The sequence below is a fragment of the Oncorhynchus mykiss genome, chromosome 6, assembly GCF_013265735.2.
Source record: "Oncorhynchus mykiss isolate Arlee chromosome 6, USDA_OmykA_1.1, whole genome shotgun sequence".
Classification (NCBI taxonomy): domain Eukaryota; kingdom Metazoa; phylum Chordata; class Actinopteri; order Salmoniformes; family Salmonidae; genus Oncorhynchus; species Oncorhynchus mykiss.
This window is the reverse complement of record NC_048570.1, coordinates 92,289,314-92,316,484: the sequence shown is the minus strand read 5'-3', so window position 1 is coordinate 92,316,484 and position 27,171 is coordinate 92,289,314. Positions and strand designations below refer to the sequence as shown.

The window sequence follows — 27,171 nt, the reverse complement described above, 5'->3', positions numbered from 1 at the left end:
ATCTTCCTCATCCTCCTCCTCATCTTCCTCCTCCTCCTCCTTTTCCTCCTCATCTTACTCATTCTCATCCTACTCCTCTTCTTCCTCCTCATTCTCCTCCTCCTCCTCCTCCTCTTCCTCATCCTCCTCCTCCTCCTCATCTTCCTCCTCTTTCTCCTCCTCCTCCTCTTCTTCCTCCTCCTCCTCTTCCTCATCCTCCTCTTCCTCCTCATCCTCATCATCTTCCTCATCCTCCTCCTCATCTTCCTCCTCCTCATTCTCATCCTCCTCCTTTTCCTCCTCATCTTCCTCATTCTCATCCTACTCCTCTTCTTCCTCCTCATTCTCCTCCTCCTCCTCCTCTTCCTCATCCTCCTCCCCCTCCTCATCTTCCTCCTCTTTCTCCTCATCCTCCTCTTCTTCCTCCTCCTCCTCTTCCTCATCCTCCTCTTCCTCCTCATCCTCCTCCTATTCCTCATCCTCCTCTTCCTCCTCCTCTTCCTCCTCATCCTCCTCCTCTTCCTCCTCATCCTCCTCTTCCTCCTCATCCTCCTTCACTGTTTGAAGAAATGCTACTTTATCTCAAAACAGCCTAATTCAGAATAGATCGTATTTATCACAAATGAGTCCATACAGACGGTACCTGAGTGTGTTTGAGGTATTACAGGGACAGTATTTATCACAGATGAGTCCATACTGTCCAGAGGGACAGAACCTGTCCTGACAGCTCGGACCTTTGAACCCCTCGTCACACAGACAGGCCCCGTTGACATGGTAACACCTCGCTCTGTTCTGACAGTCACACTTATGTGAACACTGAGGACCGTACGACCCCCCCGGACACTCCTCCTGACATCTGGGGAGAGAGAAAGAGAGAGACAGAGAGGGAGAGAGAGAGAGGGGTGGGGAGAGAAAGAGAGACAGACAGAGGGAATTGAAAAGAGAGAGGGAGAGCGAGAGAGAGAGAGGGAGAGAGAGAAAGAGAGAGACAGAGAGGGAGAGAGAGAGAGAGAAAGAGAGAGACAGAGAGGGAGAGAGAGAGAGAGAGAGAGAGAGGCAGACAGAGGGAGATAAAAGGAGAGAGGGAGAGCGAGAGAGGGGTGGGGAGAGAAAGAGAAACAGACAGAGGGAGATAAAAGGAGAGAGGGAGAGGGGGGTGGGGAGAGAAAGAGAGGGTGAGAGAGAGGAGAGAGACAGCATGTTGTTAATAGTCTGGCATGTAGTTTTCATTACATCACATAGAATGAAACATTACCACAATCCATAATCATAACCATCTGGCCTCTGTTCCACCTCCGTAACTCACAGGACCTACACTACATTACCATCATACATTATCACAACCATCTGGCCTCTGTTCCACCTCCCTAACTCACAGGACCTACTCTACATTACCATCATACATTATCATAACCATCTGGCCTCTGTTCCACCTCCGTAACTCACAGGACCTACACTACATTACCATCATACATTATCACAACCATCTGGCCTCTGTTCCACCTCCCTAACTCACAGGTCCTACACTACATTACCATCATACATTATCATAACCATCTGGCCTCTGTTCCACCTCCCTAACTCACAGGACCTACTCTACATTACCATCATACATTATTATAACCATCTGGCCTCTGTTCCACCTCCCTAACTCACAGGACCTACACTACATTACCATCATACATTATCATAACCATTTGTTCCACTGGTTACAGGTTACAACATTACCTTTATTATCTCCACACCAACATGATATAATAGTAATGAGCTGATCCCATTCCAGTCCCAATGGTGTATTCTCCATACAGCTTCAAACACCTGTTACTGTTCACCAATGGAGCCATGTTCTCCAGAGTCATACACCTGTTACTGTTCACCAATGGAGCCATGTTCTCCAGCGTCATACACCTGTTACTGTTCACCAATGGAGCCATGTTCTCCAGCGTCATATACCTGTTACTGTTCACCAATGGGGCCATGTTCTCCAGCGTCATATACCTGTTACTGTTCACCAATGGGGCCATGTTCTCCAGCGTCATATACCTGTTACTGTTCACCAATGGGGCCATGTTCTCCAGATTCATATACCTGTTACTGTTCACCAATGGAGCCATGTTCTCCAGCGTCATATACCTGTTACTGTTCACCAATGGGGCCATGTTCTCCAGTGTCATATACCTGTTACTGTTCACCAATGGGGCCATGTTCTCCAGCTTCATACCTCTGTTCACCAATGGGGCCATGTTCTCCAGCGTCATATACCTGTTACTGTTCACCAATGGGGCCATGTTCTCCAGTGTCATATACCTGTTACTGTTCACCAATGGGGCCATGTTCTCCAGCTTCATACCTCTGTTCACCAATGGGGCCATGTTCTCCAGCGTCATATACCTGTTACTGTTCACCAATGGGGCCATGTTCTCCAGCGTCATATACCTGTTACTGTTCACCAATGGGGCCATGTTCTCCAGCGTCAAACACCTGTTACTGTTCACCAATGGGGCCATGTTCTCCAGCGTCATTCACCTGTTACTGTTCACCAATGGGGCCATGTTCTCCAGCTTCATACCTCTGTTCACCAATGGGGCCATGTTCTCCAGCGTCATTCACCTGTTACTGTTCACCAATGGGGCCATGTTCTCCAGCGTCATATACCTGTTACTGTTCACCAATGGAGCCATGTTCTCCAGCGTCATTCACCTGTTACTGTTCACCAATGGAGCCACCATTACACCATATACCTCATCACCATACAGACAGACAGACAGACAGACAGACAGACAGACAGACAGACCATTACACCAGGGACAACAGGACAGACAGACAGACAGACAGACAGACAGACAGACAGACAGACAGACAGACAGACAGACAGACAGACAGACAGACAGACCATTACACCATACTCAAGGTGAATCTTCAGCCATTAATTGTTCTGAACACATCTCACAGCAGAGACGATGACTCTCTCTACGTACAGAATTGTAATGATGAGGGGGAGGAACATGAAGTATACCACCCCAGTAGTTCACTTTGTCTGCGTCCCAAAACTACACCATATTCCCTATATAGTGCACTACTTTTGATTAGGGCCCTAGTGCCCTACTTTTAACTGGCCAAGGGTAGTGCACTACATAAAGAATTGGTTGCTATTTGGGTCGTGGCCAAAGTTAAATATACAATCCTCTGGTGTGATTACAACACGTCTATAACACAGCCATTAAAACTGAGATGAATCGCTCAATTAAATAATCTGGCTGGTTGGGTATCATGGTTATATCACAGAGACTTCCCGTGGTACTCATCTAGCAACGCATTGGAATAGAGGGAGGGAGGGAGGTGGAAGGAGGGAGGGAGAGAGGGAGATGGAAGGCGGGAGGGAGGGAGGTGTAAGGAGAAAGGGAGGGAGGGAGGTGGAAGGAGGTAGGGAGGGAGGTGTAAGGAGAGAGGGAGGGAGGGAGGTGGTAGGAGGGAGGGAGGGATGGAGGGAGGGAGGGAGATGGAATGAGGGAGGGAGGGAGATGGAAGGAGAGAGGGAGGGAGAGAGGGAGGGAGGGAGGTGGAAGGAGGGAGGGAGGGAGATGGAAGGAGAGAGGGAGGGAGAGAGGGATGGCGAGAGAAGTCAATCTGAAATGATTCCTCGCAGGCTAATACACCTGTCTGTGGTCTAAAGAATGGTTGTAATTTGGCCAGATTTAATATAACGAGAGAGAGTGGGGGGAGAGAGGGAGCATGTGTGTGTGTGTGTGTGTGTGTGTGTGTGTGTGTCTGTGTGTGTGTGTGTGTGTGTGTGTGCGCGCGTGTGTGTGTGTGACAGGTTGGAAGAAAGGTATTCCTCCGGACAATGTGTCTAGTAGAGATAATAAATCTGTCTGCCAGAGATAGAGGAGAGAGAGGAGAGAGAGAGAAGATAGAGAAGAGAGAGAGGAGATAGAGAGAGGATACAGAGAGAGGAGATAGAGAGAGAAGATACAGAGAGAGGAGATAGAGAGAGGGGATACAGAGAGAGGGGATAGAGAGGAGACAGAGAGAGAGGATACAGAGAGAGGAGATAGAGAGGAGACAGAGAGAGAGGATACAGAGCGAGGAGATAGAGAGGAGACAGAGAGAGAGGATACAGAGAGAGGAGATAGAGAGGAGACAGAGAGAGAGGATACAGAGGGACGAGATAGAGAGGAGACAGAGAGAGAGGATACAGAGAGACGAGATAGAGAGGAGACAGAGCGAGAGGATACAGAGAGACGAGAAAGAGAGGAGACAGAGAGAGAGGATACAGAGAGAGAGGATACAGAGAGAGAGGATACAGAGAGAGAGGAGATAGAGAGATGAGATAGAGAGAGGAGACAGAGAGAGAGGATACAGAGGAGGGGAGATAGAGAGAGGGGATACAGAGAGAGGAGATAGAGAGGAGACAGAGGGAGAGGATACAGAGAGAGGAGATAGAGAGAGGGGATACAGAGAGAGGAGATAGAGAGGAGACAGAGAGAGAGGATACAGGGAGAGGAGATAGAGAGAGGATACAGAGAGAGGAGATAGAGAGGAGACAGAGAGAGAGGATACAGAGAGAGGAGACAGAGAGAGAGAATACAGAGAGAGGAGACAGAGAGACGAGATAGAGAGAATGGAATATGTGTCAACAGTAACCTTGGGAAAATCCTCTGCATTATTATTAACAGCAGACTCGTACATTTCCTCAATGAAAACAATGTACTGAGCAAATGTCAAATTGGCTTTTTACCAAATTACCGTACAACAGACCATGTATTCACCCTGCACACCCTAATTGACAACCAAACAAACCAAAACAAAGGCAAAGTCTTCTCATGCTTTGTTGATTTCAAAAAAGCCTTCGACTCAATCTGGCATGAGGGTCTGCTATACAAACTGATGGAAAGTGGTGTTGGGGGTAAAACATACGACATTATAAAATCCATGTACACAAACAACAAGTGTGCGGTTAAAATTGGCAAAAAACACACACATTTCTTCACACAGGGTCGTGGGGTTAGACAGGGATGCAGTTTAAGCCCCACCCTCTTCAACATATATATCAACGAATTGGCGCGGGCACTAGAAAAGTCTGCAGCACCCGGCCTCCCCCTGCTAGAATCCGAAGTCAAATGTCTGCTGTTTGCCGATGATCTGGTGCTTCTGTCACCAACCAAGGAGGGCCTACAGCAGCACCTAGATCTTATGCACAGATTCTGTCAGACCTGGGCCCTGACAGTAAATCTCAGTAAGACCAAAATAATGGTGTTCCAAAAAAGGTCCAGTCACCAGGACCACAAATACAAATTCAATCTAGACACTGTTGCCCTAGAGCACACAAAAAACTATACATACCTTGGCCTAAACATCAGCGCCACAGGTAACTTCCACAAAGCTGTGAACGATCTGAGAGACAAGGCAAGAAGGGCATTCTATGCCATCAAAAGAAACATACCAATTAGGATTTGGCTAAAAATACTTGAATCAGTCATAGAGCCCATTGCCCTTTATGGTTGTGAGGTCTGGGGTCCGCTCACCAACCAAGACTTCACAAAATGGGACAAACACCAAATTGAGACTCTGCACGCAGAATTCTGCAAAAATATCCTCCGTGTACAACGTAGAACACCAAATAATGCATGCAGAGCAGAATTAGGCCGATACCCACTAATTATCAAAATCCAGAAAAGAGCCGTTAAATTCTACAACCACCTAAAAGGAAGTGATTCACAAACCTTCCATAACAAAGCCATCACCTACAGAGAGATGAACCTGGAGAAGAGTCCCCTAAGCAAGCTGGTCCTGGGGCTCTGTTTACAAACACAAACACACCCTACAGAGCCCCAGGACAACAGCACAATTAGACCCAACCAAATCATGAGAAAACAAAAAGATAATTACTTGACACATTGGAAAGAATTAACAAAAAAACAGAGCAAACTAGAATGCTATTTGGCCCTAAACAGAGAGTACACAGCGGCAGAATACCTGACCACTGTGACTGACCCAAAATTAAGGAAAGCTTTGACTATGTACAGACTCAGTGAGCATAGCCTTGCTATTGAGAAAGGCCGCCGTAGGCAGACATGGCTCTCAAGAGAAGACAGGCTATGTGCTCACTGCCCACAAAATGAGGTGGAAACTGAGCTGCACTTCCTAACCTCCTGCCCAATGTATGACCATATTAGAGAGACATATTTCCCTCAGATTACACAGATCCACAAAGAATTCGAAAACAAATCCAAATTTGAAAAACTCCCATATCTACTGGGTGAAATTCCACAGTGTGCCATCACAGCAGCAAGATTTGTGACCTGTTGCCACGAGAAAAGGGCAACCAGTGAAGAACACACACCATTGTAAATACAACCCATATTTATGCTTATTTATTTTATCTTGTGTCCTTTAACCATTTGTACATTGTTAAAACACTGTATATATATATATAATATGACATTTGTAATGTCTTTACTGTTTTGAAACCTCTGTATGTGTAATGTTTACTGTTAATTTTTGTTGTTTTTCACTTTATATTTTCACTTTGTATGTTGTCTACCTCACTTGCTTTGGCAATGTTAACACATGTTTCCCATGCCAATAAAGCCCTTGAATTGAATTGAATTGAGAGGAGATAGAGAGAGGAGACAGAGAGACGAGATAGAGAGAGGAGATAGAGAGAGGAGACAGAGAGAGGAGATAGAGAGAGGAGACAGAGAGAGAGGATACAGAGAGAGGAGAAAGAGAGAGAGGATACAGAGAGAGGAGATAGAGAGAGGAGAGAGAGAGAGAGGATACAGAGAGAGGAGATAGAGAGAGAGGATACAGAGAGAGGAGATAGAGAGAGGAGATAGAGAGAGGAGAGAGAGAGGATACAGAGAGAGGAGATAGAGAGAGGAGAGATAGAGAGAGGATACAGAGAGAGAGGATACAGAGATAGGAGATAGAGAGAGGTGTTTCTCTGGAGGTAGAGAGGGACTGGGGAGATACGGTATGTGTTTCTCTGGAGGTAGAGAGAGACTGGGGAGATACGGTATGTGTTTCTCTAGAGGTAGAGAGAGACTGGGGAGATACAGTGTTTCTCTGGAGGTAGAGAGGGACTGGGGAGGTACGGTATGTGTTTCTCTAGAGGTAGAGAGGGACTGGGGAGATACGGTGTGTGTTTCTCTGGAGGTAGAGAGGGACTGGGGAGATACAGTGTTTCTCTGGAGGTAGAGAGAGACTGGGGAGATACTGTGTTTCTCTGGAGGTAGAGATAGACGGTATGTGTTTCTCTGGAGGTAGAGAGGGACTGGGGAGATACGGTATGTGTTTCTCTGGAGGTAGAGAGAGACTATGTATTTCTCTGGAGGTAGAGAGACTGTATGTGTTTCTCTGGAGGTAGAGATATACGGTATGTGTTTCTCTGGAGGTAGAGAGGGACTGGGGAGATACGGTATGTGTTTCTCTGGAGGTAGAGAGAGACTATGTATTTCTCTGGAGGTAGAGAGACTGTATGTGTTTCTCTGGAGGTAGAGATATACGGTATGTGTTTCTCTGGAGGTAGAGAGGGACTGCGGAGATACGGTATGTGTTTCTCTGGAGGTAGAGAGGTACTAGGGAGATACGGTATGTGTTTCTCTGGAGGTAGAGAGGGACTGGGGAGATACGGTGTTTCTCTGGAGGTAGAGAGAGACTGGGGAGATACAGTGTTTCTCTGGAGGTAGAGAAAGACTGGGGAGAAACGGTGTTTCTCTGGAGGTAGAGAGGGACTGGGGAGATACGGTGTTTCTCTGGAGGTAGAGAGAGACTGGGGAGATACGGTGTTTCTCTGGAGGTAGAGAGGGACTGGGGAGATACGGTATGTGTTTCTCTGGAGGTAGAGACGGACTGGGGAGATACAGGGGAGATACAGGTGTGTAATGTTTACTGTTAATTTTTGTTGTTTTTCACTTTATATATTCACTTTGTATGTTGTCTACCTCACTTGCTTTGGCAATGTTAACACATGTTTCCCATGCCAATAAAGCCCTTGAATTGAATTGAATTGAATTGAGAGGAGCTAGAGAGAGGAGAGAGAGAGGATTCAGAGAGAGGGGATACAGAGAGAGGAGATAGAGAGAAGAGACAGAGAGAGAGGATACAGAGAGAGGAGACAGAGAGAGAGGATACAGAGAGAGGAGACAGAGAGACGGGATAGAGAGAGGAGACAGAGAGAGATGAGACAGAGAGAGAAGATACAGAGAGATGGATAGAGAGGATACAGAGAAAGAGAAGTGGACAAGAGAAGAGCAGAGAGATGGATAGAGAGGAGAAGGCATTTGCATAGACAAAGAGAGAGCCAGAGAGATTAAGAAATGAGTTGACTAATAAAAAGGAATACCTTGGAACCTGCTGATACTTGAGGACATTTCCAGACAAACACTTGAAATCAAGTTGAAATATCTACATTCATGTGTGGAAAATAGAAGTAGAACTAAATGGAAAACCAATCCAAAGTCTCCACATGTAGGCCTACACAGTGAAAGCTCCCATTCAGCTCTGCAAGGGCCGCGGCTTTTGTGGAGCGATGGGTAACGATGCTTCGTGGGTGTCAGTTGTTGATGTGTGTCAGTTGTTCTAGTCCAGTTAGGGGCGTGGAAGCTATACTGTTATAACCCACACTGTGATGAAGTGTCCTACTTCTTGAGGTGAAGTCGCCAAGCCCAGTGCCCTACCTCTCTCCACTGTAGCTGGAGGTGCTGTTAAAACCCACACTGTGATGAAGTGTCCTACTTCTTGAGGTGAAGTCGCCAAGCCCAGTGCCCTACCTCTCTCCGCTGTAGCTGGAGGTGCTGTTAAAACCCACACTGTGATGAAGTGTCCTACTTCTTGAGGTGAAGTCGCCAAGCCCAGTGCCCTACCTCTCTCCGCTGTAGCCGGCGGTACATTGGCACTGCCCGCTGACGTGGTCACACAGACCTCTGTTCCGGCAGGGGCACTCCTGGCTACAGTTGATGCCGTAGGTGCCAAACTGGCACGGCTGGGCACACACCGAGCCCTGAGGACCACACACACACACACACACACACACACACACACACACACACACACACACACACGCGCACATCAAGGAGTCGAGGTAGACAAGCCAAATGTCTTTCAACATGCAGCAGTTGGAAAATCATTATGAAAAACCATTATAACATTCCTGATAATATCATCAGAAAGGGTTTCTGGCAACACTACCACAGTAGACTGGTAGTCTGTGGTACATGTTGTGGTTTCTGAGAACACTACCACAGTAGTCTGTTAGTCTGTGGTACATGTTGTGGTTTCTGAGAACACTACCACAGTAGACTGTTAGTCTGTGGTACATGTTATGGTTTCTGAGAACACTACCACAGTAGACTGTTAGTCTGTGGTACATGTTGTGGTTTCTGAGAACACTACCACAGTAGACTGTTAGTCTGTGGTACATGTTGTGGTTTCTGAGAACACTACCACAGTAGACTGTTAGTCTGTGGTACATGTTGTGGTTTCTAAGAACACTACCACAGTAGACTGTTAGTCTGTGGTACATATTATGGTTTCTAAGAACACTACCACAGTAGACTGTTAGTCTGTGGTACATGTTATGGTTTCTAAGAACACTACCACAGTAGACTGTTAGTCTGTGGTACATCTGGTTTCTGAGACACTACCACAGTAGACTGTTAGTCTGTGGTACATGTTGTGGTTTCTGAGAACAGTACCACAGTAGACTGTTAGTCTGTGGTACATGTTGTGGTTTCTGAGAACACTACCACAGTAGACTGTTAGTTGGTGGTACATGTTATGGTTTCTAAGAACACTACCACAGTCGACTGTTAGTCTGTGGTACATGTTATGGTTTCTAAGAACACTACCACAGTAGACTGTTAGTCTGTGGTACATCTGGTTTCTGAGACACTACCACAGTAGACTGTTAGTCTATGGTACATGTTGTGGTTTCTGAGAACAGTACCACAGTAGACTGTTAGTCTGTGGTACATGTTGTGGTTTCTAAGAACACTACCACAGTAGACTGTTAGTCTGTGGTACATGTTATGGTTTCTGAGAAGACTACCACAGTAGACTGTTAGTCTGTGGTACATGTTGTGGTTTCTGAGACACTACCACAGTAGAATGTTAGTCTGTGGTACATGTTGTGGTTTCTGAGAACACTACCATAGTAGACTGTTAGTCTGTGGTACATGTTGTGGTTTCTGAGAACACTACCACAGTAGACTGTTAGTCTGTGGTACATGTTGTGGTTTCTGAGAGCACAACCACAGTAGACTGGTAGTCTGTGGTACATGTTGTGGTTTCTGAGACACTACCACAGTAGACTGTTAGTCTGTGGTACATGTTGTGGTTTCTGAGACACTACCACAGTAGACTGTTAGTCTGTGGTACATGTTGTGGTTTCTGGGAACACTACCACAGTAGACTGTTAGTCTGTGGTACATGTTGTGGTTTCTGGGAACACTACCACAGTAGACTGGTAGTCTGTGGTACATCTGGTTTCTGAGAACACTACCACAGTAGACTGGTAGTCTGTGGTACATGTTGTGGTTTCTGAGAACACTACCACAGTAGACTGTTAGTCTGTGGTACATGTTGTGGTTTCTGAGAACACTACCACAGTAGACTGGTAGTCTGTGGTACATGTTGTGGTTTCTGAGAACACTACCACAGTAGACTGTTAGTCTGTGGTACATGTTGTGGTTTCTGAGAACACTACCACAGTAGACTGGTAGTCTGTGGTACATGTTGTGGTTTCTGAGAACACTACCACAGTAGACTGTTAGTCTGTGGTACATGTTGTGGTTTCTGAGACACTACCACAGTAGACTGTTAGTCTGTGGTACATGTTGTGGTTTCTGGGAACACTACCACAGTAGACTGTTAGTCTGTGGTACATGTTGTGGTTTCTGGGAACACTACCACAGTAGACTGGTAGTCTGTGGTACATCTGGTTTCTGAGAACACTACCACAGTAGACTGGTAGTCTGTGGTACATGTTGTGGTTTCTGAGAACACTACCACAGTAGACTGTTAGTCTGTGGTACATGTTGTGGTTTCTGAGAACACTACCACAGTAGACTGGTAGTCTGTGGTACATGTTGTGGTTTCTGAGAACACTACCACAGTAGACTGTTAGTCTGTGGTACATGTTGTGGTTTCTGAGAACACTACCACAGTAGACTGGTAGTCTGTGGTACATGTTGTGGTTTCTGAGAACACTACCACAGTAGACTGTTAGTCTGTGGTACATGTTGTGGTTTCTGAGAACACTACCACAGTAGACTGTTAGTATGTGGTACATGTTGTGGTTTCTGGGAACACTACCACAGTAGACTGTTAGTCTGTGGTACATGTTGTGGTTTTTGGGAACACTACCACAGTAGACCGTTAGTCTGTGGTACATGTTGTGGTTTCTGAGAACACTACCACAGTAGACTGTTAGTCTGTGGTACATGTTGTGGTTTTTGAGAACACTACCACAGTAGACTGTTAGTCTGTGGTACATGTTGTGGTTTCTGAGAACACTACCACAGTAGACTGTTAGTCTGTGGTACATGTTGTGGTTTCTGAGAACACTACCACAGTAGTCTGGTAGTCTGTGGTACATGTTGTGGTTTCTGAGAACACTGTGGGCTGTGAATAAAGCTGTAGAAAGGAGAGTATGTAATGGTGTAATGATGTGTGGTGTCTGGTGTCTGGGTCGTACCATCCATCCAGCGGGGCAGGAGCACTCCCCCGTGACGTGATGGCACGTTCCACCGTTCTGACACGGGCAACGCAGCTCACACTGGGCGCCATGACTACCAGAGGGACACTGCTCACCACAGCTGAAGGGACACGAGAAGAGACCAGTGGAGACATCATGAGACCCACCTAAACTGTGTAATGTACTGAAGCACCCACATATAGCCTGGTATCTGGTCTGAACTGTGTAATGTACTGAATCACCCACATATAGCCTGGTATCTGGTCTGAACTGTGTAATGTACTGAAGAACCCACATATAGCCTGGTATCTGATCTGAACTGTGTAATGTACTGAAGCACCCACATATAGCCTGGTACCTGATCTGAACTGTGTAATGTACTGAATCACCCACATATAGCCTGGTATCTGATCTGAACTGTGTAATGTACTGAATCACCCACATATAGCCTGGTATCTGATCTGAACTGTGTAATGTAATGTACTGAAGCACCCACATATAGCCTGGTATCTGATCTGAACTGTGTAATGTACTGAAGCACCCACATATAGCCTGGTATCTGATCTGAACTGTGTAATGTAATGTACTGAAGCACCCACATATAGCCTGGTATCTGATCTGGACTGTGTAATGTAATGTACTGAAGCACCCACATATAGCCTGGTATCTGATCTGACCTGTGTAATGTACTGAAGCACCCACATATAGCCTGGTATCTGATCTGAACTGTGTAATGTACTGAAGCACCCACATATAGCCTGGTATCTGGTCTGAACTGTGTAATGTACTGAAGTACCCACATATAGCCTGGTATCTGATCTGAACTGTGTAATGTACTGAAGCACCCACATATAGCCTGGTGTCTGATCTAAACTGTGTAATGTACTGTACTGAAGCACCCACATATAGCCTGGTATCTGATCTGAACTGTGTAATGTACTGAAGCACCCACATATAGCCTGGTATCTGATCTGAACTGTGTAATGTACTGAAGCACCCACATATAGCCTGGTATCTGATCTGAACTGTGTAATGTACTGAAGCACCCACATATAGCCTGGTGTCTGATCTGAACTGTGTTATGTACTGAAGCACCCACATATAGCCTGGTATCTGATCTGAACTGTGTAATGTACTGAATCACCCACATATAGCCTGGTGTCTGATCTGTATGTGTCTTACCCAACTCCACTGTCTACCATTGTTATATACATGTATAGTTGTTACATATACACTATTGTCAAGTTTACTCCCCCTCCGGCCTCTAGGTCATCAGGCTGTTGATCATCCCACACACCTGTCACCATCGTCTCGCGCACCTGCGCCTCATGACACTCACCTGGACTCCATCACCTCCTTGATTATCTTCCCTATATCTGTCAGTCCCCTTGGTTCTTTCCTCAGGTGTTATTGACTCTGTTTTCATGTCAGTGCGTTGCCTGTGTTTCCTGTCCGTTGTTTCTTATTATATTAATTAAAACACTCACTCCCTGAACTTGATTCTCGACTCTAAGCGCAACATGTACTGTTGTTATATATGTATGTATATACAGTACCAGTCTGTTTGGACACACCTACTCATTCAAGGTTTTTTTCTTTATTGTTACTATTTTCTACATTGTAGAATAATAGTGAAGACATCAACACTATGAAATAACACATATGGAATCATGTAGTAACAGAAAAAAGTGTTAAACAAATCAAATTATATTCAAGATTCTTCAAAGTAGCCACCCTTTGCCTTGATGACAGCTTTGCAACAATCTTTGTATTCTCTCAACCAGCTCCATGAGGTAGTAACCTGGAATATATTTCAATTAACAGGTGTGCCTTGTTAAAAGTTCATTTGTGGAATTTCTTTCCTTCTTAATGTGTTTGAGCCAATCAGTTGTGTTGTGACAAGGTAGGGGTGGTATACAGAAGGTAGCCCTATTTGGTAAAAGACCAAGTCCATATTATGGCAAGAACAGCTCAAATAAGCAAAGAGAAATTACAGTCCATCATTACTTTAAGACATGAAAGTCAGTCAATGTGGAACATTTCTTTAACTTTGAGTTTCTTCAAATGCAGTCGCAAAAACCATCAAGCGCTATGATCAAACTCTCATGAGGACCGACACAGGAAAGGAAGACCCAGAGTTACCTCTGCTGCAGAGGATCAGTTCATTAGAGTTACCTGGCTCTCATGAGGACCGCCACAGGAAAGGAAGACCCAGAGTTACCTCTGCTGCAGAGGATAAGTTCAGTAGAGTTACCTGGCTCTCATGAGGACCGCCACAGGAAAGGAAGACCCAGAGTTACCTCTGCTGCAAAGGATAAGTTCAGTAGAGTTAACTGGCTCTCATGAGGACCGCCACAGGAAAGGAAGACCCAGAGTTACCTCTGCTGAAGAGGATCAGTTCATTTGAGTTAACTGCACCTCAGATTGCAGCCCAAATAAATGCTTCACAGAGTTCAAGTAACAGACACATCTCAACATCAACTGTTCAGAGGAGACTGTGTGAATCAGGCCTTTATGGTTGAAGTGCTGCAAAGAAACCACTACTAAAGGACACCAATAATAAGAAGAGACTTGCTTGGGCCAAGAAACACAAGCAATGAACATTAGACTGGTGGAAATCTGTCCTTTAGTCTGATGAGTCCAAATTTGAGATTTTTGGTTCCAACCGCTGTGCCTTTGTGACGCAGAGTACTGTAGGTAAACAGATGATCTCTGCATGTGTGGTTCCCACCGTGAAGCATGGAGGAGGAGGTGTGATGGTGTGGGGGTGCTTTTTTGTTGACACTGTCTGTGATTTATTTAGAATTCAAGGCACACTTAAACAGCATGGCTACCACAGTATTCTGCAGCGATACGCCATCCCATCTGGTTTGAGCTTAGTGGGGCTATAATTTGTTTTTCAACAGGACAATGACCCAAAACATACCTCCAGGCTGTGTAAGGGCTATTTGGCCAATGGGAGTGATGGAGTGCTGCATCAGATTACCTGGCCTCCACAATCACCCGACCTCAACCCGACTGAGATGGTTAGGGATGAGTTGGACCACAGAGTGAAGGAAAATCAGCCAACAAGTGCTCAGCATATGTGGGAACGCCTTCAAGACTGTTGGAAAAGCATTCCTCATGAAGCTGGTTGAGAGAATAGCCAAGAGTGTGCAAAGCTGTCATCAAGGCAAAGGGCGGCTACTTTGAAGAATTTAAAATATAAAAATATATTTTCATTTTTTTTACGCTTTTTTGGTTACTATATGATTCCATATGTGTTATTTCATAGTTTTGATGTCTTCGCTATTATTCTACAATGTAGAAAATAGTCAAAATGAAGAAAAGCCCTTGAATGAGTAGGTGTATCCAAACAGACTGGTACTGTATATATAGTTGTCACTTTGACTACCAATGTTAAACAGCATATACACTTTCAGATTCATTGTTCAACCTGGACCAGAGGAGAACAGTAGATAAGATAACCAGTTAACAGTGAGGGAAAAGTGCAGACACTCACAATGCCCCGGTAAACAGATGAGTCATCCCATCAACTTAAATCGATCTCCTATCTATTACCTGGAGCCCCTGATAACAAACCCCTACACAACAACCAGGAAACAGTAGGTGTCATGATGGTCATAGGGTCATAGACTGATGAGGTAGGTGACTGAAGACACTCACATAGCCCCGGTAAACAGATGAGACATCCCATCTACTTAAATCGATCTCCTATCTATTACCTGGAGCCCCTGATAACAAAGCCCTACACAACAACCAGGAAACAGTAGGTGTCATGAGGGTCATAGGGTCATAGACTGATGAGGTAGGTGACTGAAGACACTCACATAGCCCCGGTGTATCCCGGTGCACAGAGGCACTCTCCGGTCTCGTGATGGCAGGTGGCACCGTTGAGACACTGGCACTCTAGCTGGCATCCCTTCCCATAGAGCCCCGCCTCGCACAGCTCCTCACAGCGCCAGCCCTGGTACCCGTCCGTACACACACACGCCCCCGTGATGGGGTTACACTGGGCCCGGTTCTGACACTGGCACCGGTTAGTGCAGTGGGGGCCCCAGAAGTCAGCCTGACAACCTGGAGAGAGAGAGAGAGGTACACAAAACATTGAACATGACAACCTGGAGAGAGAGAGAGAGAGAGAGGTACACAAACATTAAACATGACAACCTGGAGAGAGAGCTACACAAAACATTAAACATGACAACCTGGAGAGAGAGAGGTACACAAAACATTAAACATGACAACCTGGAGAGAGAGGTACACAAAACATTAAACATGACAACCTGGAGAGAGAGAGGTACACAAAACATTAAACATGACAACCTGGAGAGAGAGGTACACAAAACATTAAACATGACAACCTGGAGAGAGAGAGAGAGAGAGAGAGGTACACAAAACATTAAACATGACAACCTGGAGAGAGAGAGAGAGAGAGAGGTACACAAAACATTAAACATGACAACCTGGAGAGAGAGAGAGAGAGAGAGGTACACAAACATTAAACATGACAACCTGGAGAGAGAGCTACACAAAACATTAAACATGACAACCTGGAGAGAGAGGTACACAAAACATTAAACATGACAACCTGGAGAGAGAGAGAGAGAGAGAGGTACACAAACATTAAACATGACAACCTGGAGAGAGAGAGTAGAGACAGACAGAGAGAGGGGGGAACACACATAATTAAACATGACAACCTGGAGAGAGAGAGTAGAGACAGACAGAGAGAGGGGGGAACACACATCATTAAACATGACAACCTGGAGAGAGAGAGTAGAGACAGACAGAGAGAGGGGGGAACACACATCATTAAACATGACAACCTGGAGAGAGAGAGTAGAGACAGACAGAGAGAGGGGGGAACACACATCATTAAACATGACAACCTGGAGAGAGAGAGTAGAGACAGACAGAGAGAGAGGGGAACACATGACAACCTGGAGAGTGAGGTACACAAATCATTAAACATGACATCTCTCCATCCATGCTGACTGGCCCGCTAAGCTTCTCTGTGATGTTTCTATGTTTCTAGATAGACTATTTTACTCTAATACTGAGACAGCACCCCGAAACAAACAGAGAGAACACACACACACACACTTCTGCTATGTTAAAGGCCGTGTTTAGTCAAATAGTCTGAATTTGGATTTCTCCTTCAAATTCCATCATACAGTAGCCTATTTGGACCAAGTCAGATTCAATTAGCATCATCTGAGTTTTGGCCAGAGAAACTATATCCACAAACATCAGGGAAATTGACTTTAAAGACAAGTGTAGTGTGATGTCAACACATTGGGGCCTGGTTTCTTCCTCAGTCGTTCTTAATCGATGCTGGAAGCAGCAGCGTTCAGTACAAACACAACCTGACTGTAGCGACCCCAAATGCAGACCTACATTACAAACACAACCTGACTGTAGCACAACCAGACCTACATTACAAACACAACCTGACTGTAGTACAACCAGACCTACATTACAAACACAACCTGACTGTAGTACAACCAGACCTACATTACAAACACAACCTGACTGTAGCACAACCAGACCTACATTACAAACACAACCTGACTGTAGTACAACCAGACCTACATTACAAACACAACCTGACTGTAGTACAACCAGACCTACATTACAAACACAACCTGACTGTAGTACAACCAGACCTACATTACAAACACAACCTGACTGTAGCACAACCAGACCTACATTACAAACACAACCTGACTGTAGTACAACCAGACCTACATTACAAACACAACCTGACTGTAGCACAACCAGACCTACATTACAAACACAACCTGACTGTAGCACAACCAGACCTACATTACAAACACAACCTGACTGTAGTACAACCAGACCTACATTACAAACACAACCTGACTGTAGCACAACCAGACCTACATTACAAACACAACCTGACTGTAGCACAACCAGACCTACATTACAAACACAACCTGACTGTAGTACAACCAGACCTACATTACAAACACAACCTGACTGTAGTACAACCAGACCTACATTACAAACACAACCTGACTGTAGTACAACCAGACCTACATTACAAACACAACCTGACTGTAGTACAACCAGACCTACATTACAAACATAACCTGACTGTAGTACAACCAGACCTACATTACAAACACAACCTGACTGTAGTACAACCAGACCTACATTACAAACACAACCTGACTGTAGTACAACCAGACCTACATTACAAACACAACCTGACTGTAGCACAACCAGACCTACATTACAAACACAACCTGACTGTAGCACAACCAGACCTACATTACAAACACAACCTGACTGTAGCACAACCAGACCTACATTACAAACACAACCTGACTGTAGCACAACCAGACCTACATTACAAACACAACCTGACTGTAGTACAACCAGACCTACATTACAAACACAACCTGACTGTAGTACAACCAGACCTACATTACAAACACAACCTGACTGTAGCACAACCAGACCTACATTACAAACACAACCTGACTGTAGCACAACCAGACCTACATTACAAACACAACCTGACTGTAGCACAACCAGACCTACATTACAAACACAACCTGACTGTAGTACAACCAGACCTACATTACAAACACAACCTGACTGTAGCACAACCAGACCTACATTACAAACACAACCTGACTGTAGCACAACCAGACCTACATTACAAACACAACCTGACTGTAGTACAACCAGACCTACATTACAAACACAACCTGACTGTAGCGACCCCAAACGCAGACCTACATTACAAACACAACCTGACTGTAGCACAACCAGACCCACATTACAAACACAACCTGACTGTAGTACAACCAGACCTACATTACAAACACAACCTGACTGTAGCACAACCAGACCTACATTACAAACACAACCTGACTGTAGCACAACCAGACCTACATTACAAACACAACCTGACTGTAGCACAACCAGACCTACATTACAAACACAACCTGACTGTAGTACAACCAGACCTACATTACAAACACAACCTGACTGTAGCGACCCCAAACGCAGACCTACATTACAAACACAACCTGACTGTAGCACAACCAGACCCACATTACAAACACAACCTGACTGTAGTACAACCAGACCTACATTACAAACACAACCTGACTGTAGTACAACCAGACCTACATTACAAACACAACCTGACTGTAGCACAACCAGACCTACATTACAAACACAACCTGACTGTAGCACAACCAGACCTACATTACAAACACAACCTGACTGTAGCACAACCAGACCTACATTACAAACACAACCTGACTGTAGCACAACCAGACCTACATTACAAACACAACCTGACTGTAGCACAACCAGACCTACATTACAAACACAACCTGACTGTAGCACAACCAGACCTACATTACAAACACAACCTGACTGTAGTACAACCAGACCTACATTACAAACACAACCTGACTGTAGCGACCCCAAACGCAGACCTACATTACAAACACAACCTGACTGTAGCACAACCAGACCCACATTACAAACACAACCTGACTGTAGTACAACCAGACCTACATTACAAACACAACCTGACTGTAGCACAACCAGACCTACATTACAAACACAACCTGACTGTAGCACAACCAGACCTACATTACAAACACAACCTGACTGTAGCACAACCAGACCTACATTACAAACACAACCTGACTGTAGTACAACCAGACCTACATTACAAACACAACCTGACTGTAGCACAACCAGACCTACATTACAAACACAACCTGACTGTAGTACAACCAGACCTACATTACAAACACAACCTGACTGTAGTACAACCAGACCTACAGTACAAACACAACCTGACTGTAGTACAACCAGACCTACATTACAAACACAACCTGACTGTAGCACAACCAGACCTACATTACAAACACAACCTGACTGTAGCACAACCAGACCTACATTACAAACACAACCTGACTGTAGTACAACCAGACCTACATTACAAACACAACCTGACTGTAGTACAACCAGACCTACATTACAAACACAACCTGACTGTAGCACAACCAGACCTACATTACAAACACAACCTGACTGTAGCACAACCAGACCTACATTACAAACACAACCTGACTGTAGCACAACCAGACCTACATTACAAACACAACCTGACTGTAGCACAACCAGACCTACATTACAAACACAACCTGACTGTAGTACAACCAGACCTACATTACAAACACAACCTGACTGTAGCACAACCAGACCTACATTACAAACACAACCTGACTGTAGCACAACCAGACCTACATTACAAACACAACCTGACTGTAGCACAACCAGACCTACATTACAAACACAACCTGACTGTAGTACAACCAGACCTACATTACAAACACAACCTGACTGTAGCGATCCCAAACGCAGACCTACATTACAAACACAACCTGACTGTAGCACAACCAGACCTACATTACAAACACAACCTGACTGTAGCACAACCAGACCTACATTACAAACACAACCTGACTGTAGCACAACCAGACCTACATTACAAACACAACCTGACTGTAGCACAACCAGACCTACATTACAAACACAACCTGACTGTAGCACAACCAGACCTACATTACAAACACAACCTGACTGTAGCACAACCAGACCTACATTACAAACACAACCTGACTGTAGCACAACCAGACCTACATTACAAACACAACCTGACTGTAGCACAACCAGACCTACAGTACAAACACAACCTGACTGTAGCACAACCAGACCTACATTACAAACACAACCTGACTGTAGCACAACCAGACCTACATTACAAACACAACCTGACTGTAGCACAACCAGACCTACATTACAAACACAACCTGACTGTAGTACAACCAGACCTACATTACAAACACAACCTGACTGTAGCACAACCAGACCTACATTACAAACACAACCTGACTGTAGCACAACCAGACCTACATTACAAACACAACCTGACTGTAGCACAACCAGACCTACATTACAAACACAACCTGACTGTAGCACAACCAGACCTACATTACAAACACAACCTGACTGTAGCACAACCAGACCTACATTACAAACACAACCTGACTGTAGCACAACCAGACCTACATTACAAACACAACCTGACTGTAGTACAACCAGACCTACATTACAAACACAACCTGACTGTAGTACAACCAGACCTACATTACAAACACAACCTGACTGTAGCACAACCAGACCTACATTACAAACACAACCTGACTGTAGTACAACCAGACCTACATTACAAACACAACCTGACTGTAGCACAACCAGACCTACATTACAAACACAACCTGACTGTAGCACAACCAGACCTACATTACAAACACAACCTGACTGTAGCACAACCAGACCTACATTACAAACACAACCTGACTGTAGCACAACCAGACCTACATTTGAGTCCTGCTGGCAAAGAAACCAACTGAGGAAACGGATACATGCTTCCCAAATTGCACCCTACTTCCTTTATAGTGCACTACTACCCATAGGGCTCTGGTCAAAAGTAGTGCACTACTACCCATAGGGCTCTGGTCTAAAGTAGTGCACTACTACCCATAGGGCTCTGGTCAAAAGTAGTGCACTACTACCCATAGGGCTCTGGTCTAAAGTAGTGCACTACTACCCATAGGGCTCTGGTCTAAAGTAGTGCACTACTACCCATAGGGCTCTGGTCAAAAGTAGTGCACTACTACCCATAGGGCTCTGGTCTAAAGTAGTGCACTACTACCCATAGGGCTCTGGTCTAATGTAGTGCACTACTACCCATAGGGCTCTGGTCAAAAGTAGTGCACTACTACCCATAGGGCTCTGGTCTAAAGTAGTGGACTACTCCCCATAGGGCTCTGGTCTAAAGTAGTGCACTACTACCCATAGGGCTCTGGTCTAAAGTAGTGCACTATAAAGGGAACAGGGTGCCATTGGGGATGCGACTCAACTGAAGATCAGAGGAGACCCTGGAAGCGGTTGTTGAACCAGACAGAGACAGTCTGAGAGACTTGTAAAGTTGTACAACTTTATTTCCCAGCAAGCGAGTGTCAAGGGGGAGTCTACTGCTCCTGTTAAATGTTTCATTGATATTGAGCAGAGTGGGGGACAGAGCAGTGACGAGACAGGACCATCAATTACCTTGTCTCGCTCTCTCTGTCTCTCTTTCTCTCTCTCTGTCTCTCTGTCTCTCTCTCTCTGTCTCTCTTTCTCTCTCTCTCTCTCTCTCTGTCTTTCTCTCCTTGTCTCTCACACACACACACACACACACACACACACACACACACATTGCGTCATGCTCTGCCAGTGACTGCCCATGCCTCTCTCTCTCTCTCTCGCTCTCTGTCTCTCTCTCTCTGTCTCTCTCTCTCTCTCTCTGTCTCTCTCTCTCTCTCTGTCTCTCTCTCTCTCTCTCTCTGTCTCTCTCTATCTCTCTCTCGCTCTCTGTCTCTCTCTGTCTCTTTCTCTCTGTCTCTTTCTCTCTGTCTCTCTCTCTCTCTCTGTCTCTCTCTCTGTCTCTGTCTCTCTCTCCTTCTATTTCTCATCTCTTACCTCCCACCTCTGTAAAAGTTTTTATCATCACACCACTTCTATTATTCACCAGAGAAGAAGTAGAGAGAATCAGCAAACTAATTACAGAGACCAGGACAGGCAGCAGACTAATTACAGAGACCAGGACAGGCAGCAGACTAATTACAGAGACCAGGACAGGCAGCAGACTAATTACAGAGACCAGGACAGGCAGCAGACTAATTACAGGGACCAGGACAGGCAGCAGACTAATTACAGAGACCAGGACAGGCAGCAGACTAATTACAGGGACCAGGACAGGCAGCAGACTAATTACAGAGACCAGGACAGGCAGCAGACTAATTACAGAGACCAGGACAGACAGCAGACTAATTACAGAGACCAGGACAGGCAGCAGACTAATTACAGAGACCAGGACAGGCAGCAGACTAATTACAGAGACCAGGACAGGCAGCAGACTAATTACAGAGACCAGGACAGGCAGCAGACTAATTACAGGGACCAGGACAGGCAGCAGACTAATTACAGAGACCAGGACAGGCAGCAGACTAATTACAGGGACCAGGACAGGCAGCAGACTAATTACAGAGACCAGGACAGGCAGCAGACTAATTACAGAGACCAGGACAGGCAGCAGACTAATTACAGAGACCAGGACAGGCAGCAGACTAATTACAGAGACCAGGACAGACAGCAGACTAATTACAGAGACCAGGACAGGCAGCAGACTAATTACAGAGACCAGGACAGGCAGCAGACTAATTACAGGGACCAGGACAGGCAGCAGACTAATTACAGGGACCAGGACAGGCAGCAGACTAATTACAGGGACCAGGACAGGCAGCAGACTAATTACAGAGACCAGGACAGACAGCAGACTAATTACAGAGACCAGGACAGGCAGCAGACTAATTACAGAGACCAGGACAGACTAATTACAGAGACCAGGACAGACAGCAGACTAATTACAGAGACCAGGACAGGCAGCAGACTAATTACAGAGACCAGGACAGGCAGCAGACTAATTACAGAGACCAGGACAGGCAGCAGACTAATTACAGGGACCAGGACAGGCAGCAGACTAATTACAGGGACCAGGACAGGCAGCAGACTAATTACAGAGACCAGGACAGGCAGCAGACTAATTACAGAGACCAGGACGGTACTTGAAAGGGGTGTGGTTGAAATAGAGACCGGGGGAAGGGGTGAATATACTACAGCTGTATTAGATGGTACTTGAAAGGGGTGTGGTTGAAATAGAGGCCGGGGGAGGGGGCGAGCCTGCTACAGCTGTATTAGATGGGACTTGAAAGGGGTGTGGTTGAAATAGAGAACGGGGAGGGGGCGAGCCTGCTACAGCTGTATTAGATAGGACTTGAAAGGGGTGTGGTTGAAATAGAGGCCGGGGGAGGGGGCGAGCCTGCTACAGCTGTATTAGATGGGACTTGAAAGGGGTGTGGTTGAAATAGAGGCCGGGGGAGGGGGTGAGCCTGCTACAGCTGTATTAGATAGGACTTGAAAGGGGTGTGGTTGAAATAGAGGCCGGGGGAGGGGGAGAGCCTGCTACAGCTGTATTAGATGGGACTTGAAAGGGGTGTGGTTGAAATAGAGGCCGGGGGAGGGGGTGAGCCTGCTACAGCTGTATTAGATGGGACTTGAAAGGGGTGTGGTTGAAATAGAGGCTGGGGGAGGGGGCGAGCCTGCTACAGCTGTATTAGATAGGACTTGAAAGGGGTGTGGTTGAAATAGAGAACGGGGAGGGGGCGAGCCTGCTACAGCTGTATTAGATAGGACTTGAAAAATGGCGAAAATCACCAACCAAAATACATGTTCTATCACATTGACCATTTTTTTTGGAAGCCCATTTGACTCTGAGTTCGGGCAGATAAAGTTCATACGACAAAACTTTTTCTAAAGATGCGTACTGTTCAGATTTTCCCCGAACTCACTTCCTTGTTTAAATCACTTTGCTGCTTGCGTTTTTGAAGACCCACAATGTAAAGGGGAGGATCTGAGGCGTTCTGAGGCTCTGTGAAACCAGACGTCTGGACAGAGAGAGAGAGACGGCTGGTGGGCGAGACTACTAAACCCCCCCTCCCCTCTCCCCCCTCTGCCCCATCTCTCCTTTTCTCCTTCACTCATTCCTCTTTTGTGTTACTTCTAACTAACTAAAACAAAAGCCCTTTTAGCTTTTGAAGGCACACTGTATGTGTCACAGCGGGTTTATTATAACGGGAACCGTACAATAACACACATTACCATTCCGTTACTCATTAGCAGCAACAATAGGCCATGAGGGCCCTATGACAGGTCTTATAAGAGACCACATACCTGGCTACACTACAGGTACTTCTGACGATGGTTGGCCAATCGTCTGCTATGACTAAAACCTCTTGAGAGAGAGAGAGAGAGAGAGAGAGAGAGAGAGAGAGAGAGAGAGAGAATGGTTCAGCATTAAAGGAGGAACAAGAAGAAAGAACAGCAGGGATGAGTATGGTCTGTAATTTACTTCATGTTTTTCTAAACTAGCTGTGAAGATTAAAGACTATCATGATGCTTCTAAACCATCCGTGAAGATTACAGACTATTATGATGCTTCTAAACCATCCGTGAAGATTACAGACTATCATGATGCTTCTAAACCATCCGTGAAGATTACAGACTATCATGATGCTTCTAAACCATCCGTGAAGATTACAGACTATCATGATGCTTCTAAACTAGCTGTGAAGCTTACAGACTATCATGATGCTTCTAAACTAGCTGTGAAGATTAAAGACTATCATGATGCTTCTAAACTAGCCGTGAAGATTACAGACTATTATGATGCTTCTAATTTAGCTGTGAAGATTACAGACTATCATGATGCTTCTAAATGAGCTGTGAAGATTACAGACTATCATGATGCTTCTAAATGAGCTGTGAAGATTAAAGACTATCATGATGCTTCTAAACTAGCTGTGAAGATTAAAGACTATCATGATGCTTCTAAACTAGCTGTGAAGATTACAGACTGTCATGATGCTTCTAAACTAGCTGTGAAGATTACAGACTGGCATGATGCTTCTAAACTAGCTGTGAAGATTACAGACTGTCATGATGCTTCTAAATTAGCCGTGAAAATTACAGACACTGGCATGATGCTTCTAAATTAGCCGTGAAGATTACAGACACTGTCATGATGCTTCTAAATTAGCCGTGAAAATTACAGACACTGGCATGATGCTTCTAAATTAGCCGTGAAGATTACAGACACTGTCATGATGCTTCTAAATTAGCCGTGAAGATTACAGACACTGTCATGATGCTTCTAAATTAGCCGTGAAGATTACAGACACTGTCATGATGCTTCTAAATTAGCCGTGAAGATTACAGACACTGTCATGATGCTTCTAAATTAGCCGTGAAGATTACAGACACTGTCATGATGCTTCTAAATTAGCCGTGAAGATTACAGACACTGTCATGATGCTTCTAAATTAGCCGTGAAGATTACAGACACTGTCATGATGCTTCTAAATTAACCGTGAAGATTACAGACACTGTCATGATGCTTCTAAATTAGCCGTGAAGATTACAGACACTGTCATGATGCCACAGTGACCCGGGCAGGTTATTCAGTACAGACAACCATCCCGTCCACTCAGATGTTGCAGATGCTGATGTTTACAGTAGTGGCATTCTCAAAAAACGTTTTGAGAACGACACAAATATACATTTTCACAAAGTCTGCTGCCTCAGTTTGTACAATGGAAATTTGCATATACTCCAGAATGTTATGAAGAGTGATCAGATGAATTAAGTCCATCTTTGCCATGCAAATGTACTGAATCCCCCCACCCAAAAAAACATTTCCACTGCATTTCAGCCCTGCCACAAAAGGACCAGCTGACATCATGTCAGTGATTCTCTCATTAACACAGGTGTGAGTGTTGACGAGGACAAGGCTGGAGATCACTCTGTCATGCTGATTGAGTTCGAATGACAGACTGGAAACTTCAAAAGGAGGATGTAACGCTCGTCGTATGAAGTAGAAGGAGACCAAGGTGCAGCGTGGTACGCGTTCATGATTTTTAATCAAACTGAACACTGAAACAAAACAACAAAGTAGAACAAAATGAAACAGTTCTGTCTGGTGCAGAGACACACAACAGAAAACAACTACCCACAAACACAGGTGGGAAAAGACTGCCTAAGTATCATTCCCAATCAGAGACAAAGATAGACAGTTGTCCCTGATTGAGAACCATACCCGGCCAAAACATAGAAACAGAAAACATAGAAATAAAGAAACTAGAATGCCCACCGTAGTCCCCACCCTGGCCCAACCAAAATAGAGAATAAAAGCCTCTCTATGGCCAGGGCGTAACAGAGGGTGGTGCTTGCTTTGCGCAAAAAGGGCTTCACAGGCAAAGATATTGCTGCCAGTAAGATTGCACCTAAATCAACCATTTATCGGATCATCAAGAACTTCAAGGAGAGTGGTTCAATTCTTGTGAAGAAGGCTTCAGGGCGCCCAAGGAAGTCCAGCAAGCGCCAGGACCGTCTCCTAAAGTTGTTTCAGCTGCGGGATCGGGGGACCACCAGTACAGAGCTTGCTCAGGAATGGCAGCAGGAAGGTGTGGTACATCTGCACGCACAGTGAGGCAAAGACTTTTGGAAGATGGCCTGGTGTCAGGAGGGGCAGCAAAGAAGCCACTTCTCTCCAGGAAAACCATCAGGGACAGACTGATATTCTGCAAAAGGTACAGGGATTGGACTGCTGAGGACTGGGGTAAAGTCATTTACTCTGATGAATCCCCTTTCCGATTGTTTGGGGCATCTGGAAAAAAGCTTGTCCGGAGAAGACAAGGTGAGCGCTACCATCAGTCCTGTGTCATGCCAACAGTAAAGCATCCTGAGACCATTCATATGTGGGGTTTCTTCTCAGC

General features: G+C 45.3%; 1 protein-coding gene across 1 annotated transcript in view; it reads right to left on the bottom strand.

The window, feature by feature from the left end:
- Positions 1–27,171, bottom strand: part of LOC118964977 (multiple epidermal growth factor-like domains protein 11) — a 280,070-nt gene that overhangs the window by 98,158 nt on the left and 154,741 nt on the right. Inside the window, exons 7-10 of the mRNA XM_036981545.1 lie at positions 15,508–15,754; positions 11,678–11,798; positions 8,847–8,983; positions 623–835 (exon numbers count right to left, since the gene is read on the bottom strand). Coding sequence (XP_036837440.1) covers positions 623–835; positions 8,847–8,983; positions 11,678–11,798; positions 15,508–15,754 — 718 coding nt within the window. The remainder of the gene's footprint in view (positions 1–622; positions 836–8,846; positions 8,984–11,677; positions 11,799–15,507; positions 15,755–27,171) is intronic.